General features: G+C 54.0%; 1 protein-coding gene across 1 annotated transcript; it reads right to left on the reverse strand.

The window, feature by feature from the left end:
- Positions 1–6,098: 6,098 nt before the first annotated feature.
- On the reverse strand, positions 6,099–14,070 carry LOC123346311 (C-type lectin domain family 2 member D-like). The gene is made up of 5 exons (XM_044983651.1): positions 13,733–14,070; positions 12,527–12,640; positions 9,853–10,040; positions 8,439–8,542; positions 6,099–6,841 (listed from the first exon to the last, which is right to left on the reverse strand). Exons 1-5 carry the CDS (start codon positions 13,821–13,823, stop codon positions 6,691–6,693), a joined length of 648 nt encoding a protein of 215 aa, XP_044839586.1. The 5' UTR covers positions 13,824–14,070; the 3' UTR covers positions 6,099–6,690.
- Between the last annotated feature and the right edge of the window lie 4,330 nt (positions 14,071–18,400).

Here is an 18,400-nt window from a genome sequence, read left to right on the forward strand (position 1 = left end):
AGTTATAAAGTACTACCTAACAACAAATCATTTTCAACAATAAACCAAGTCCAATATAAACCTTCTTTAATATCCCTACATAATGATGAGGGGTTTAGGGTGCAGGCTGCCCCGGGGCTATGGCATAGAGGACTTCCCCCCACGCTCTCTCACCCTGGGGCTGGGGGAGAGGCGTCTCTCCCCACCACAGCCCTGCACGTCCCCTACTTCTCTCTTCTCCAGGGCCAGGCCCCTGTGGCGGTGCACCTGCGTGGCCCTTGATAGCCTGCTGTGTGGCCGTGCAGCTTAGAGGGAACTTAGCTCCCCACCCTGCCACCTCTTTTGCCTGCCAGTGAAACTGCTCTAGTCCAGCCTTTTCAACCCTGCCTCAGCTGGGCCAGGGACTCTGCCTACCTGAGAACAGAGCCAAGACATCAGCCTCAACTTTCACCAACTTCCATCTTCCCCCACTCGAGCTTTTCACTGGAGAAAATTATCTCTGGAATCTTTTAAATTATTCACTATCCAGATTCTGTGGACTGGAATAGAGCTGAGTGGGGAACGTTCCCCCCTCCCACAAAAATTCTTGTTAAGATGTTCCTTGTGGGTCAGTTTTGCCATGTGTTGAAAATCGGATTGATTTTAAAGTGTGCAGGCTCACACCACCCCTTTTGTGTTGGGCACCTCTGTGACTGTAACTCACCAGCGAGGGGAGAGGTATTAAGGAGTGTGAAGTGTGGAACTCCAGCAGCCCAGAGTTCAAGGGAGGAGGTGGGATACAAACTCCTAACAAGAAGGAAGTGTGAGTATCTGTGTCTGTGCTGCTTGTCCTCAGGAGGGCAAGGCTTTCTAGGCACAAGCAAGAGATCTCCCTCAGCTGCTTAGCCTGGTGTAACGAGGCTGGTTCTAGTGGGACCCAACTGAGGGTGCCAATTCAGGACAAATTGCTTCGAGCAGGGCAGTTACAGCTCAGGGTAGGGGTTTTTCCACCTCTAAGGCAAACCAAACCAGGCAGACAAAGAAGACTGTGGTCTCATCCCACTGGCTAACCACAAGTCACAGAAGCAATTCCCTTAGACACTCCAGTTTCCCAGTAGCACCACCAGTGCCACTTGTTATGGGGACAAATGGTTATGAAAACCAATGCCCTAGTAAAAGAAAAAAGGTTCTCCCGATCCCAAAGGACCAAGCCCCAGACTCAGGTCAATATACAGATCAGATCTTACCCACAAATCATGCTGTTGCCAGTCCTTTAGAATCTAAAGGTTTATTCATAAAAGATAGAGATGAGAGCTAGAATTGGTTAAGTGGAACCAATTACATACAGTAATGGCAAAGTCTGTGGTTCAGGCTTGTAGCAGTGATGGAATAAACTGCAGGTTCAAATCAAGTCTCTGGAGAACATCCCCTGCTGGGATGGGTCATCAGTCCTTTGTGCAGAGCTTCCAAGTCCCAAGGTAAAAGCAGGATTGAAGACAAGAGGGAGATGAGGCATCAGCCTTTCATAGTTTTTTTCCAGGTGTAAGAACACCTTTGTCCTTACTGTGGAAAATTACAGCAAAATGGAGTCTGGAATCACATGGGCAAGTCCCTGCATACCTTTCTGAGTCTCAAGGTGTGATGGTACCTCCAGGCTTTATGGGAATATGACATAACTGGAATATGTTTTGTGCTGCCTGTGCTAAGTAACGTATATCTGTAAAGGTTATGGTCTACTATATTCATCCTATTTGTACACATACATCATTTTGTACTTGAGGTTAAGAATATGGGCTGTATACTTGCTTGGTTTCTAAGTAAGCTTTGTGAGGCATTTGGTCAGCTTTAGGAAGGAAGGAATTTACAAAGTTAAGTACCCGATCAGGAAGCACTTGGGGAACAATGCATCTTGCACTGCTCCAATCCACGGAAGTCTTGCTGGAGACATACAAGATACCTGTGGACAATGGCTTCTGCCTGTGAAGACTGTGAGTCAGGCATGGACATGTGACTTGCCCAGGTGACTCCAGAACTCCATCTTGGAGCTGGACTTTGGAGGGGGGGGGGTCTCCACCCACAAGAGAGAGTCTATTTAAACCCATGGGAGATCCTTCCATTTTGTCTTCAGCTGGCTAAAGAGAGAACCTCCCTACCCCACAGGATACTTGGAAGAAACTGAAACAAGGGGGTGTGAGTGATTGCTGGACCCAGGCTAAAAGGAGATTAGTCTGTAAAAGGGAGCATTCTGGAACTGGTGAGGATCTTATCTGTATTTATTTTGCTTGGTGACTTTATTCTGTCTGTTGCTACTTGAAACCACTTAAATCCTACTTTCTGTATTCAATAAAATTACTTTTTACTTATTAACTCAGAGTATGTATTAATACCTGGGGGAGCAAACAGCTGTGCATGTCTCTATCAGGGTTATAGATGGCGAACAATTTATGAGTTTACCCTGCATAAGCTTTATACAGGGTAAAATGGATTTCTTTGGGTTTAGACCCCATTGGAAGTTGGGCATCTGAGTGTTAAAGACAGGAGCACTTCTTAAGTTGCTTTCAGTTAAGTCTGCAACTTTGGGGCATGTGGTTCCGACTCTGGGTCTGTTGAAGCAGATGGGCGTGTCTGGCTCAACAAGACAGGGTGCTGGAGTCCCAAGTTGGCAGGGAAAGCAGAGGCAGAACTAATCTTGGCACATCAGTTGGTTGTCTCAAGGGGGTTTTGTGATCCAACCTGTCACACCACCTGTGGTAAGTGCCTCCCAGATGTAGCCTGCTCCTCGCACCTCCTTCTGCACCCCAACCGCCTGCCACAGATCAGAATCCACCTCCTGCACCAAACTCCCTCCCAGAGCCTGCACCCTAACACTCTGCCCCAGTTTGGAGCCCCCTCCTGCACCCAAACTCCCTCCCAGAAAGAAACTAATATAATAGCTGTTCTAAAGTAAGAAGTAAGCTAATAGTCCCTGGCCCATAGGAGAGTTAATCCGGCCCTGGACTAAAGGCCATACTAGGTCAGACCAAAGGTCTATCTAGCCCAGTGTCCTGTCTTCTGACAGTGGCCAGTGCCGGGTGCCCCAGAGAGAATGAACAGAACAGGGGATCATCCAGTGATCCATCTCCTGTCGCCCATTCCCAGCTTCTGTAGAATCGCAAGCTGTCGCTTTAAGGGATAGTTGAGGGAAGGGGGGGGGGGCTGCCTGGTCCTGCTTGCACACTGGAGGGCTCTATAAAAGCAGTAAAGAGTCTTGTGGCACCTTATAGACTAACAGATGTTTTGGAGCATGAGCTTTCGTCGGAGTGGGTATTCACCCACGAAAGCCCATGCTCCAAAACATCTGTTAGTCTATAAGGTGCCACAAGACTCTCTGCTGCTTTTACAGCTCCAGACTAACACGGTTCCCCCTTTGACAGAGGGCTCTAGTGAAGCCTAGGACCTGGGAACAGCAACCAGTCAGTCTTGAAAGGAGCAGCTTAGAACAAGGTAGGGTGAGTTGTGTCCTGCCCCCTCAGGGAGCAGTTTGCTTTGTCTCTGGTTTTGGTGCTGTGTGTTCTCTCATTCTGGATTCTAAGCCATAAGGTTGTGTTACAGTGCAACCTTCCAGGAGGAATATTATACGTTTTTAGTTAGGGCTGTTGATTAATCACAATTAACTCACGATTAACTCAAATTAATCACAATTTAAAAAAATGAATTGCAATTAATTGCAGTTTTAATTGCACTGTTGAATACCAACTGAAATTTATTAAATATTTTTGATTTTTTTCCCTACATTTTCAAATATATTGATTTCAATTACAACACAGAATACAAAGTGTACAGTGCTCACTTTGTTTATTTTTGGTTACAAATATTTGCACTGTAAAAATGACAAGAAATAGTATTTTTCATTTCACCTCATACAAGTGCAATCTTTTTATTGTGAAAGTGCAATTTACAAATGTAGCTCTTTTTGTTACATAACTACACTCCATAACAAAACAATGTAAAGTTTTAGAGCCTACAAGTGCACTCAGTCCTACTTCTTGTTCAGCCACTCACTAAGAGAAACAAGTTTGTTTACATTTACAGGAGATAATACTGCCCACTTATTTTACAGTATCACCTGAAAGCGAAAACAAGCGTTTGCATGGCACTTCCGTAGCCAGCAACACACACACACATTCTCTCTCTCTCTCTCAAACCAGGGGTACATCTAGACTACCTGCCAAATTGGCGGGTAGTAATCTATCTATCCGGGATTGATATATTGCATCTCAGCTAGATGTGATATATAGATCCCTGAACGCGCTCCCTGTCGATTCCGGAACTCCACCAGGATGAGCGGCGGTAGTGGAGTTGTCGGAGGAGCCGCAGCTGTCTATCCCGTGCCGTGAGGACCCAAGGCAAGTCGAAATAATATACTTTGACTTCAGCTACGCTGTTCCCGTAGCTGAAGTTGCATATCTTACATCGACAGCCCCCCAGTGTAGACCAGCCCCAGGAGAACTTTGCCTGTTTCTACAGGGCTCTGTTGCAATTGCACAGTGTAGTTCCTAAACACTCATTTAAAATACCAAAACCCACCACTTGATGTTTTACTTCCCTTCATATGTTCAGTGGTGTCACTTGTTTGTTTGTGGGTTTGTTTAGTCTCTGTGTTGCTTTATTAATGTTACTGTTCTACATGTGTGATGTATTAATCACATTAACAGTTGACATCTCAGAGAAATTGTACAAGCCTGAGCGAATGCCTTTTACTGTCCTTTCCAGTATCAGAAAAGATTGTGTTAATATTTGCGATGAGAGCATGACTATTTCTAATTGACTCATAGATTTGTTTAGCATCTTAAAGCTGAGCTGTGTGTGCAGATAATAGGCATGCAAGAGGGATAGTTTTGCGAACTGCAAAAGTCCGTAGCATGTTAGTGTTTTTGCAAATGCTTCATTTTTTCAAGAGCAACTTTCCCTGAAGGTTTAGTGATCTACGGTAGGAGGTTATTCAGTTGGGCCTCAGGTGCAGTCATCTGGAAAGGTTGAAAACTACTGATGTAGAGATCAGACCCAGGGGATTCATGTAAAACCTTCTGTGCCAGTTGGCACCAAGGGGTCCCTGGGTCACGTACATCTTGTCCCCACACTCCCTTTCTGGGCAGGCTCAGCTCCTCTGTCCTGTAAGGAGGGAACTGAAGCCAAGGCCCTGCTATACAGCTGGCTGCAGTGTGTTGAGAGGGCATGTGACAACCTCAGGGCAGACTGCTGGGAACCAGGCACAAACCCAAACTGGTTGAGAATTCTAGACTTAGATTTCACCAACCAAACATCCAGTGTAAACTCCTCTGCCCCCCTAACAGCCTAACCATGTAGTCCCCTTGGCTAGTCCAATTTGTCTTGCCACCCAGGTGAGCCTGCCTTTGTGAGCTAGATGGTCTCTTACACTCAGAATCACAACAGTATTCAGCTTACTCCCAGTCCCACAGGTCCAGGCACCCCAGGTGAACTGCACCTTAGATCTCACACCAAAGAGAGCATGTGTAGCCAGTCTTATTATATGACAATTTATTAAGAAGGAAATAAGTTATTTACAAGGCTAAAGCAGGTGAACATATCTACACAACTAAGCTACAATCAAATTTCAAAAGGTAACAGAAGCATCTATAGCAGGGATACTCAGAGCTCAGCGGTTCAGGAGAGAAATTAGCGATCAACATTACCCAAGAGAGCCACAGTAGCATGAATTCATTGTTTCATTTAATCCAGTACTACTCCTATTTAAACAGAAGGGCAAGGGAAATATTTAGTTTTTATATAAATTCTCGCAGCAAATAAATTAGTGGCTAATAACACAGTAAAAGCATCCTGATTGGTTAATAATTAAAACAATGATTTAATATCATGTGCTACAAGGAGTGGCAGGAGATGCATTAAAGAGTCATTTGCAGTTCATAAGCTGCAGTCTATGTATCATTGGTCCATAATAAACACTGTCATTTAGGACTAACCTAGGCTAAGCAGCTGGGGAGCTCTTGCTTACGCCTAGAAAACCTTGCCCCAGCATCCAAGCAGCAATGAGACAGATTCAGTTCCTTCTTGTATCCCACCTCTTCCATTGTGCTCTGAGCTGCTGGAGATCAGTACTTCGCCCCCATGAAGGCCTTAATTCACTCTCCTGTCTGGTGATTTACACAGTCACAGAGGCTCCCAATACAAACGCTCCAATATCACTTTACAATGTGGGATACGGATGTCAGAAGAAATTAGATAAATGCTGCAGCAGCTCACACGCATTCACTAAAGGCTAGACATACTCTTATAATTCTAGTACCTATTTTAACACACAGGTGAGCCAGCCTGACCCCGGCTCAGTATTTCTCAGGGTCCTATTGAGACATGGGGACTTTGGCATGAGCTGGTACCTGGTCTGCCAATGTCACACCTACTCACTCCCTGCCCTCTTCCAACCCACTTGGCTCCAGGAAGGGAGTGACCAGACATTTTTCCTCTTTCTCCTACATACCAGGCCCTAGATATCCTACGAGGAGTGTAACAGGGGTTCCACTGGCAGGAAAAACAGGTGGCAGAGGTGGGGGAACAAGATGTGCAAATAGCATCTCTGGTTTTCACCCGAAACAATAATGCTCTGCCCAGAGATGCACAGAGCATTGCCTGATGTTCCGGAATTGCTCAGATGTGATATTGTAAAGAGATCAGATCAGTCTGGCTTTTCCGGGACTAATTCTACAGTACTCTTTCTTACGAGTCCCCTTCTGCAGCAGCCTCCTTTGCCTGTGTAAACGCATCGGGTTTGGTGCAGATCCAGTACCTCTCACTGGTGCACTGTGAGCTGCTGACCTTGTACTTGTCATTCAGATACGCGCAGTCACCTCCTCCTCCTATCGGAAACCTGCAAGACAGAAGCCAGGGAGCTGGTGTCAGGCAGTAGTTGGGCGTTTCCCCGTCAGTCACAGACAGGGGGAGACACTCAGGGAGCCGCTGCACTCACAGCCCCTGATGATTCCCCCTCCTGCACCAGCCACAGGCCACAGCCCCAGCAGAAGGGGGCAGCTAGAAAGGGGGCAGTGGGGAAGCTGGACCAAGAGAGGTTCTAAGATCAACTGGCCTCCATGGAGCATTTATGCTGGGGGGGGGGGATATTTTAACCCCAGTTCCTGCTCCACCCACACACGCAGCTGGGCCTGGATGGGCCCCTGCAGGCCCAACCCACCCAAACTTCTCTGGGCGCAGGTTCCAGGTGAGTGTCAGCGTGGCGAGGAGCAGCAGTGACGCTGCACAGCTGGGTGCAGGGCTCCCTGGACAGTTTACAGCAGCTCTCAGGCCAGAGGCCCATCAGGACACGCTGTATTGTGGGGGTGGGGGGGCTGGAGCAAAACGCCAGCAGCACAGAGACTGCGGCACAAACCCAGCGGCCGTGGTGTGACCCCAGCCATTCACACAGAGCTTCCCATGAGAGCTGGAGGCCAGAACTTCCCACCTGGGAACAGGGTGGGATCCAGGCCCACAGGCAAATCCTCCCCCGTGGTCCCATCCTGGCAACACACTAGTAGTCATGTGCTGGGCTGGGAGGAGGCCCAGTACTGCTCTTTGGCCTGGCTGGGATCTCCCCTCCCCCGACCACCAGCCTCTGACTCTGGGTGGGATTGAATTTCATCTGCCATTTTGGTTCCCAGTCACCCAGTTCTGTGAGATCCCTTTATAACCCTTCGCAATCTGCTTTGGACTTAAATATCTTGAGTAGTTTTAAGTATCAGAGGGGTAGCCGTGTTAGTCTGGATCTGTAAGAGTCCCGTGGCACCTTACAGACTAACAGACGTATTGGAGCATGAGCTTTCGTGGGTGAATATCCGCTTCGTCAGATGCATCCAATATGGGGATACTTGAAATCCCCCATTATTATTGGGTTTTCTGCTTTTGTAGCCTCTCTAATCTCAGAGTTTCACAGTCACCATCCTGGTCAGTAGTATATTCCTGCTGCTAGATTCTTATTCTTTGAGTGTGGAATTTCTATTCCTAGAGATTCCATGGTACACTTGGATTCATTTAAGATTTTCACTGTACTTGACTCTATGCTTTCCTTCACATACCGGGCCACTCGCCCGCCAGCGTGACCTGCTCTGCCGTTCTTTTAGCACTGACGGTCCAGGGTCAAACCCTGCTATTGGCTCAACTTGGGTCTGGTTATTTGATCACACCCAGCTCCCACTGAAATCAGTCTTGGGATGTCGTCTGGGCCATGTCTACTGTACCCCAGTTCCAATGGCAGCCCCAGGTGCTCAGCATTTGTAACTCTCAAGCATGTTTAACCCAGACGGCCCCACTACAGCCAGACAGATCTGAAGGGTTTGGCCAGTCTCCCAGCAGACAACACTGCTTTCCATCCATCACTAATACACCGAGTACATAGCATTGGCTGGTGGGTCGGCCTGAATTTGGTATCTCAGAAACCAGAGACCCAAAGCCCAGGGAATTCATAGAGGACTCACAGGTTGTTGAATTCGGTGCCGTTGGCCCATTTCCAGGGCTGCCCCGGGTCCCTCCGGAGGCCGATCCAGTGGTCGGGGTTGCCTTTATAGCGCAGCAGGAAATCCTTAAAACAGCAAAGGGAGAGGTGGTGTCAGAGCCCCGACCCTGCTGCTCCCCCAGGCTCCGGGCAGGGAATCCCAGGTGGACACGGAAGGGCTCTGAGTGTTTCCAGGGGGTGGCTGGGGATTTTCTCCTCCCTCTTGCCCAGCTCTGGGTAATTCAGTATTAACCTTCCCACCCCAAACCCAGCTCCCCCTCACCCCAATCTGCCCTGGGCTGGGGCAGCTCTTGGGTGCTGCTGGGTCTAAGCTGCTCACTGCACCTCTCCATAGAAGGCCACGTTCTGTGTCAAAGCCTCACCTTACAGAACAGCTGAGCTCCCCTCACCATTGCAGGAGAAGAGGAAGGAAAGAGCCCAGCTGATCTCAATAAGGGATGCTGAGAGGGGCCAGGGATGAGAGAAGAGCCCCCCAATCCTCAGCCAGAAGGGGCCAGGGCCAGGGCCAGTGCAATCATTTAGGCGACAGCCTGGGCGCTCACATTTGGGGGGGCGCCATTTTCTTCAGCAGCGACTGTGGCGGCCAGATCTTCAGCTGCCCCAGTTGCTGCCAGCATTTAGGCAGAGGGAGCTGGGGCAAGGGACCGCGGGGAGTCCACCTGCAGCAAGTAAGGGGGGGGCGGCATTCAGGAGAACTCCCTGCCGCAGCTCACCCCTGCCCCACCTGCTCCCCAAGCACACCATGGCCGCTTCACTTCTCCCGCCTCCCAGGCTTGCGGCGCCAATCAGCTTAGGCGCCGCAAGCCTGGGAGGCGGGAGAAGTGAAGCAGTGACGGCATGCTCGGGGTGCTCGTGCGCAGAACGAGGGTGAGCTGGGGCAGGGCTGCTTCAGGGTGGGGGGTGGGGAGCTGCTGCAAGGGGGGCACCTCAGGGCGGAGGGGGGGGAACTGCCACGGGGGGGGGCCTCAGGGCAGGAAGGCGCAAGGTGGAAGTTTCGCCTAGGGCACGAAACATCCTTGCACCGGCCCTGGCCAGGGCTAAGAAAAGCCCCTCATCCTCATCTGACTACCCAGGACCACTGGCTCTTCAAGTCAGTCTGGGAGCTCAGTACCCCCGTGCCCCAATGCAGCCCAGAAGACACTCAAGCCAGCCCAGCCCTAGAGAGAGGTGGTCTCCTTTTGAGAGGGCCGAGAGTGAGTGATTCCTGTGGTCAGACACTGACACTAGAGGTCCCCTGGGTCCAGCCAGTCCTGGCATTCAGCAACGGGACGTTCATGCACTCAGAGCTGCTCCTCGCCCTGCGGGGGCAGAGCCCGGGTCCTACTGCAGCAGCCGCTGAGCCAAGATCAGTACATTGTAATTAGAGCATCTCTCACCAGGTTCTGCTCACTGTCGATCCCAGCCAGGGAGGCACTGAGGGAAGAGCAGTGGCTTTGGCTGTAGTTCCAGTTCCCTTCGACCTCAGAGAAATAGTAGCATTTCCCTCGGTACCCGACCCAGCCGTCTGGGCATGTGGGGCCAACAGGAGGGCTCAGATCAGCTGAGGGAAGCTTAGGTCTCGGCACTGAGAATGAGACAGTAACACATGGTGTGAGAGGGACCTGCAGCCCGGCCATGAGGAGAACACAGGGAAATCAGCCCCTGCGTCCCAGGCTTCTGAGACACCTCGAACCCTGGCAGGTGCTGGGAGGACATGAGGGAGCCAGGGGAATGAGGGATGCTGGGAATCCAGCCCCAGACCGGGGTTATCTGACTCTGGTCTCTCTCTCTCTTGGGTTCACATTCAACACGGATGCAGCTGAAAAACCGCTCATGCCATGAGGCCCAGCACAGAGAGCTGGGCCAGAGCTCAGTGTTACAGCCGGGGGTGGGCAGGGAGCTGCAGAGGGAGGGGACAGTTACCAGGGGGCCAGCAGGGACAGTAATGAATGGGTAGGAGATCAACTTCAACATGATTTGCCAGGTCTGGTACCCCAAGGAGTTCTGCTCGCCTGGACTGCTCCCCTCCTTCTGCTCTGCGCTTTGCTTCCCTGGAGAGGCAGATTGAGATGAAGATGGGAACGAACTCCCTTCCCTTCAGGAGACTGAACCCAGCACAGCCAACCACAGGGCGATGGAGCTGTTTGTTGTGATAAGTTTACAGCCTGAGCCACAATTAAACAGCCCCTTAGCGAGATCCCCAGCAGCCTGAGAATATTGTAGCTTGAGTCTCCTCTTAGGTCTAGATGTTTCTTCTCCCAAGTAGAGCAGCTAGAAGGAAACTCTGCAGTGTAACCCTTTCAGTGCCATCAGAGAGCAGCAGCGGCGGATGGGGGGTCGTCTCCCATAGCTCACACCAAGAAGCTATTGGAAAGGTCAGTGCAGTAGGTGAATGGCCCTAATTACTCTGCCTCTGGTTACTATGGGAAGAGTTGCTAACCCATTCCAAACACCATGTCAGAGAGAGATTCCACGCCCCCCCAATCACTCCTGCTCCCTCTCCTCAGGGGGATCTCATGTTGTTTCCTTTTTGGGGTGGGGAGGAGTCTGACTCAAACCCCTCCAGCCATTTTGGTGCATATCACTTTTTTTGTACCTCATATTGCACCAGTAACTCCATAGCTGGTTTTTAAGCCTCCCTCTAGGGCTGGGACACATGTAAGCTTGGGAGAACATTCGCAGCTGAGGCAGCAGTGATCAAAGAAAGAGCAGGTCATGCACCAGACATGTATTTCCCTGGAGCAGTAATGGGTGCAGTGTGCAGTACGCACTAGTGCTCACACACCAACGGAGCAGGGCAGTCAGTGCATACGATGCTTTATAGTCCTGCTCAGTGTGTGATTTGTGTCACTCATTTCAGGGAGCTGCTGCAGCTGTGTGGGGCACAACTTCACATTTCACACCCCAGACAGGGAATATACAGGCCCCCAGGAGAAAGGCTGCCAGACCTGCAGGGCCACTTCCACTATTGCCTAGGAGGGACAGGGCACAGCAAGGAGCCTTTCAGTTCTGGGAGCCTCTGACCGGTGCCATCTCCATCATCTGACCCCACTGCATTCTGGGGGCTCCCTGAACCAACAGATGGGGAACCCCAAGCTCACAGATCCCACTTTACACTGTGTGAGACAATGCTGCCCATGGCAATAGCCGGCCAGTCCAGCAGGGAGCTGGGACTCATGGCCCCCCTGTAGCAGGGCAGCTGACACCAATGTGAGGATGGTGAGGCAGATACATCAGTGCAAACCCCTCACAAAGATGTGCCAGAGCGGCATGTCCTGCTGTGGTAACTTACTGCAGTGACTGGCACCAGGGAAGCCCCTTTCTGCACCACTGCAGTGCATCTATGTAAGCAGTTTGCACCAATTCAATTGCACTAATGTCATTAAATTGCACAGAGGATTCCTAATGCAGATAGACCTGGCTTCACTCCCCTCTGCCAGCTGCTAAACCCTCCTGGAGCCCAGTGATAAGATCCCAGGGCAATAGATAAATCCCACCCCTGACAGTCTCACAGCCCCCCCGCCCCGCCCCAGACTATTGGCAGATATAGCCAGGCTCACATTCACCATGAACAGCCGCCCTCTGCGCTAGCACTCGCTGTCTGTGCAGGTGGGGGAGTCAATAGCGCTACGGGACCCTGCACTGCCGAGGTCACTAATTGGTGGGTTTCACATGGCGTTAATGGAGGTGTCTGTGCTGCGTTCTACAGCTCATTTCAGTGACACGCCAGCACCTGCCAGCCCGGCCCTGGGCACGACCCGGGGATGCAGGAAGGCCAGGCTGGTACCTCAGGGCGACACGCTGCAGGCAGAGGGCCCAGCTCATCGCTGCCCTGCACCTTCTCCTGTCAATCAACCCCACTCTGCACGGGGGTACCAGCGACTGTGCCTGGGACCCGGCAATAGGTGCAGGGGTCTGGGAGGGAGCAGGAGGAGGGTCGTGGAGAAACATCCCCCAGGAACCCTCTGCCCCAGGGGCAGAAGCCAGACAGGCCAGGAGGAGAGACTGTGACTGTGGTGGCTCCAGGGGGAATGGGATGCAGAGAGGGGGAAGGGAGGGCTGAGAACTCACCTGCCAGGACAATGACAGTGATGATGAGACCTAAGAACACAGCGGCTGCGAGGGTGACTGGGAGCACAACTGTACGTTTCTTGTAGTTACATTTCCTGTAGTTACGAGGAGGTTCTGAAACACAAAGACCCGTCAGGCCGGGCCGCGAGGACACGTCTCACCGACAGCACCAGGGCTGGAGCTGCCCTAGGACAGTGGTTCTCAACCACGGGTGCGTGTACCCCTGGTGATACACACAGGTCTTCCCAGGGGCACCTCAACTCATCTGGATATTTGCCTAGTGTTACCACAGGCTACATAAAAAGCACTAAGTCAGTACAAGCTATAATTTCTTACAATTACTTGTTTATACTGCTCTATAGACTATACACTGAAAAGTACAGTTTTTATATTCCAGTTGATCTATTTCATAATTATATAAGTAACAATGAGAAATTCGGCAATTTTTCAGTAACAGTGACTGTGACACTTTTGTATTTTTATGTCCGATTTTGGACGCAAGCCGTTTTTAAGTGAGGTGAAACTTATGGGTGCACAAGACAAATCAGCCTCCTGAAAGTGGGACAGTTGTCTGGAAAGGTTGAGAAGCACTGAACTAAAACATGCACCGTTCTGTCAATTGCTCCTCCTGTCAGACGCTCTGGGAGAGGAGCCCGGAGGCTCAGGCAGGCTGGGGCTGGCAGAACAGTCCCTCCTTCCCCTCAGCCCAGTGTCCCCCCTGGCACCCCCAGCCAGGCTGTCCCGGGGCCTGGTGAGCTCAGGGGCACAGAGACAAGGACCCGCATGTTCTGGTGGCAGGAGCTCGAGCTGCCCCCCCATCCCCATCCCCGCTGTGCCCCCTGCCGAGCGCTGGCTGGGCCCACACTGCCGAGTGCGCCTGTCCCCGCACACTGGGGTCTCACACTGGCCACACACAGCAGAAGGGGGGAGAAGGAACCAGGCAGAGCTGGGCCAGGGCTGTCACAGGGGGTCTGACACACCCAGCCCAGGAGGCCCCTGCCCAGCCCCACGGCCACCGCTGTGTGCGCCAGGCAGCAGCTGTGAGCCGGGATCGGTGCCCTGAGAGCCCCTGGGGGAGATCCAGTCCCTGCTGCCCATGGACGGGGGGTTGCTGGGCACTGGCTGCTGCCACTGAGAACATGGCCCCTTGTGGGGCAGCCTCAGGGTCTCTCTCCAGCCTGTTCCCAGGCAGCGACGCCCCATTACCTGGCTTCCATTCAGTCTCCAGGTGTCCATCACGATTACCATTCTCCTGCAGCGGCACTTCGCTCTCAGCAGCCCCAGTTGCTAGCCCCATTGTCTCTCTCAGCGAAGCTCAGGCTACAGATGCTGCTGCAGGCGCTGGGCTGGGATCAGCTCCTCTTGGTCTGACTGGGTCCGATCCAGCAGCAGTGAAGCCGAGTCAGGGTGGAGGTCCTGGCCCTGGCTCCCCGTCCCTGCTCTGGACTCTCCAGTGGATCTGAAAGCCCAGACGAACCAAGCAGGACAGGTCAGGGTTGAGGGGAGGGGGGTGATTTGTGGTTTCTTGTTCCCTGCCGAGCAGCTCAACCCCGTGCCAGAGGCGGTGCCATGGTGATTAAACCCCCTTAAACTTCCTCAGCCCCTCCACCCCCAAAAGGATTCAGAGACTTGATCTGCTACGAGACCCACACACTGGGACCTGCCCACGCATGACAGGCCCCCAGCTGGGGTGGACAGGAGAAAAAAAACCCACCCTCCCCACATCTATGTCATGCAATCAAGAGCAAGTAGAGAACAGGGCCGCCCAGAGGATTCCGGGGGCCCGGGGTCTTCGGCGGCGGGGGGCCCTTCTGTTCCGGGACCCGCCGCCGAAGTGCCCCGAAGACCCGCGGCGGGGACCCCCCCGCCGCCGAATTACCGCCGAAGTGCAGCCCGGTCTTCGGCGGTAATTCGGTGGAGGGGGGCCCCGCCGCGGGTCTTGGGGCACTTCGGCGGCAGGTCCCTGAACGGAAGGGCCCCCCGCCGCCGAATTACCGCCAAAGACTGAGCTGAACTTCGGCGGCGGGTCCTGCTCCGTCTTCGGCAGTAATTCGCCAGCGGGGGGTCCTTCCGCCCCGGAGCAGAAGGACCCCCCGCCGGCGAAGACCGGGACCGGCAGAAGCTCCTGCACCCGGCCCCGCAAGAGTTTGCTGGGCCCCCCGGAGCGAGTGAGGGACCCCGCTCCAGGGGCCCCGAAAAACTATGGTGGGGGCCCCGTGGGGCTCGGGGCCTGGGGCAAATTGCCCCTCTTGCCCCCCCCCCCCTCTGGGCGGCCCTGGTAGAGAATCCTAACAGGAGTGGGGAGTTGGTAGGCGGGGGAAGGGACGGAAACAGGATGAATTGAGTAAAATCAAGGCAATTAAATCACCAAGTCCAAAGCCTCAATTTAAATGATCAATTTTAATCAACTTTTGCATTTATACTTCAGTTATTTTCTAAGGCCAGGTGCCCACTCGGCGGGTGATAGAACCATTAAAACTTCATGTCCAAATCTTTTTCATTGGTAACACAGGCAGGGGGAGGATGCCCCTGGGAAGCCCAGCCTGAGAGGCCAGCAGGCAACAGTGTGCTGGTGACCCCCCCACCCCCAGCACTGGCTTGGGGTCATGGGAGGGGAAGGCCCGGGTAGCTCCAAGCTACACACAGGTGCCCCATCCCCAGCTAGCAGACCAGGGGCGTGCCCAAGAGCCACCAGAAACCAAAGTAAGAGCCCCTCCCCCCAGCCCAGAGGGGAAGAGGTCATGCCTAGACAGAAGCAGAGGGGGAAGGGGGAAAAAATAGAGGCCCTGCCCTCCCCAGCCCGGAGGGGAGGGGGAAAAGAGGGGCTCCACCCCCCACCGTCCAGAGAAGAGGTATGGGGAGGTGGGGGGACAAAGAGAGGCCCTGTCTCCACAGCCCAGAGGGGAGGAGGGGAAAGAGAGGTCCCGCAACAGGGGAGATTGTAAGGAGCTCAGGAGCAGGGGAGTGGAGCCATCTCTGGAGAGGAGTCATGGGGGTCTTTTGGGGGGCAGAGGGTTGTGGGTCTCTGTGGGGCAGGGGGGGGAAGTGATGGACGGAGCGAGCTGCAGCCAGGGTCTGCTCTGTGGGGCGAGGGATGTTGCTATAGCCCCAAGGAAGCTCCCTCTGTACTTTATGCCAGCCCCAGGGTGCCCATCGTTGCTCTTCCTCCCGCTCCCGACTATCTGACAGTGACAGGTTCCCACTGCTCCCTCTGCCGAGTGCAGAGCGTCACTGCCTGCGGCTCCCTCCACGCAAGGCTAGGCAGCTGTAGCACCGCCCCCCTGGCTCCCATTGGCCAGGATCCCCTCTGAACTCAGCTCTAGTAACCACTGAATGGAAACAAGGACTCCCCCTTGAGTCCAATCATTCATTCATTCATGCCCGTCGGTAAACAAATACTGGGACTGTAAAAATGGCTGACCTGCACTGCACGAGGGGCGGTGCCCCCGTGGTGAGAGCGCCCTACGTTGCTGACCCATGGTATGGGGCAACCCAAAGCAAGACCGGCTCTAGGCACCAGCAAAGCAAGCACATGCTTGGGGCAGCACATTTCCAGGGGCAGTTCTCCAGCCATCCTTTTTTTCCCCCGAAAAAATCAAATGGTTCCATGGGAGCAGTGGCTTCTTCCTGCTGGTCTGTGGGGGGTGGAGATAGGTGAGGAGCCGGTGAGTTGAAGCGCAGCTACCGGCCCAGGGCTGAAGTAGGGCAGCGAGTCCCTGTGGGGCCGGTGAGGAGGGGTGCAGAGGAGCTGAGGAGGAGCCACTGGGGGCAGACAGCAAGGGAGAAAGATGCTGCCGTCACTCCACTGAAGCCATTCAGAACCCCCCCCCCCCCGAAAATTGCAAAGTGCAAACATACATAAAAGCCAAAAAAAGGGGGGGCAATTTTTTTTTTGCGTAGGACAGCAAAAAAACCTAGAGCTGGCACTGCCCCAAAGTGCGGGGCCTGGGGCCCAAACATTGGCAGACCCTGCCCACCTTTGGTTCCCCAATATGATTGATGCACCCCCCACCCGACAGCTCCCTGCTCGCCCCCACCCCCGTCCATGCACAACACCAGCCCCTCCTCACCTGCTGGCGGGGACACGCAGCCCCCGATCGCTCCGCGGGCAGCCGGAGCCCGGCTCGCAGCTCGCCCAGGCTCGTGTCTCCCGGAGCCGGAGCCCCGCGGGGAGCGGGCTGGGAGCGAACCCGGCTGGCGGGCGGAGGGAGCAGCGAGGGGACTGGCTGCCCCGCCGGGAGCTGCCCGGCTCGGGGAGAGGGTCCCGCTGCTGCAGCCCCGCTCAGCGGAGCAGGTCAGCAACCGCCAAACAAATTTTTCTACGACTGTAAAGCCGAAAGTGCCTGAGCCGGAGAGGGTGGCACCCTGCCGCCTGTTACATCATCGCGCCTTCCCTTATCAGGGCAGCGAGCTGTGGGGAAACCCGCCCGCGGGGGGGACATTTTACTATATTAGGCGTGTCTGCCCATAGATGGAGTTGTTTGGACCGCGCCCTACGCCCGCCTAATATGGCTTCATTCCTGGGCTGCAGGGCCGGCTCTAACATTTCTGCCGCCCCAAGCAAAGAAGAAGAGCAGCGCCCCGCCCAAGTGCCTGCCCCCCCCCAGTGGCGCAGCGCCCCGCCCCGCCCCAGTCGCCCCCCTGAGCGGCGCAGCGCCCCGCCCAAGTCCCCGCCCCCCCCAGCGGCGCGACGCGGCTCCCCGTCCAAGTCCCCGCCCCCCCGAGCGGCGCAGCGCCCCGCCCAAGTCCCCGCACACCCCCCCTCGAGCAGCGCGGCGCGCCGCCCAAACCAAAAACAACAAAACCAAACCCAGATCGCCGCCCCCTCCCAAGGTGCCGCCCCCTCCCAAGGTGCCGCCCCAAGCACGTGCTTGGTAGGCTGGTGCCTGGAGCCGGCCCTGCCTGCTGCGCCCCGGGACGACACCGCTCTTCCTGCTTCCACACTGCCCGGGCCATGGAGCTGCCCCCACAAGAGCACCCTCACCCCTCGATCAGGCCCGGATTGATATCGGGGCAGGGGGCTCAGGAGACAATCTGACCAGTGGGGTCTCTGGGCGCTGACCCCGCCGAGCTGAGCAGCGGTGGGTGCAGCGTGCCCGTCCCTGTGCAGATCCCCCGATGGGTCTCCGGGGCCACAAAGGAGCCAGGTATGAGGTGCAGCAGTGTGTGTGTTGGGGGTGGACTGCGGGGAAACGTGGAGGGCTTTTCCCCCCCAGAATATTTAACAGGTTGACATGTGTCCATCAACTTTTTTGAGGGGGGGGGGGGTTTGCTCTGGGCAAAGGATTTGGGCTGTAATTATGTAACCCCTCTGCCAGGTGGTGTCAGCAGCAACAAGGGTGTGGTTCAGTATCTAGGGGTTCCCCTTAACAACTCAAAACAGAACCAGATCAAGCCCCCACCCAGTACCCAGGGAAAACCAAACACCCCTGGTGGAACCTCCAGGAGGCAACACTTCTCCCCTCACCAGCACTGAGTCTGGGCAGTAGAACAAAGAACCTCTGACATTTAGGGAAAGTTCTCACCTGTGCCTGAGTTAACCACAAAGCAAAGGCACAGAGCTGTACACTGCAAATTAGAACACGGAGAGGAGCAAAGGTGGGTTTTTGAGGTTTTTAAGGTCAGGCTTGACAAAGCCCTGGCTGGGATGAGGTAGTTGGGAACTGGTCCTGCTTTGAGCAGGGGGTTGGACTAGATACCTCCTGAGGTCCCTTCCAACCCTGATATTTTATGATTCTCTGAAAGGAATCCTTTGCAAAGGGATTTCCTGTCTTGCACACACCCAACCATCATAAGAGTTCTTTTGCACGACCCTATTCCGGTGGGGGTGGGGGTGGGCTTCCCTCCCCTCCAGGTTAGGTGACCCCTCGCTCA

This window comes from Mauremys mutica, chromosome 12, assembly GCF_020497125.1.
Source record: "Mauremys mutica isolate MM-2020 ecotype Southern chromosome 12, ASM2049712v1, whole genome shotgun sequence".
Lineage (NCBI taxonomy): Eukaryota > Metazoa > Chordata > Testudines > Geoemydidae > Mauremys > Mauremys mutica.

Bases quoted from the DNA above. Each gene is read 5' to 3' on its own strand.
- LOC123346311 (XM_044983651.1), bottom strand. From the start codon at position 13,823: ATGGGGCTAGCAACTGGGGCTGCTGAGAGCGAAGTGCCGCTGCAGGAG. The intron at 12,641-13,732 runs GTAATGGGGCGT...TTTGTGTTTCAG, and splicing joins GGAGACTGAATGGAAGCCAG to AACCTCCTCGTAACTACAGG. The intron at 10,041-12,526 runs GTGAGTTCTCAG...TCTCATTCTCAG, and splicing joins CACTGTCATTGTCCTGGCAG to TGCCGAGACCTAAGCTTCCC.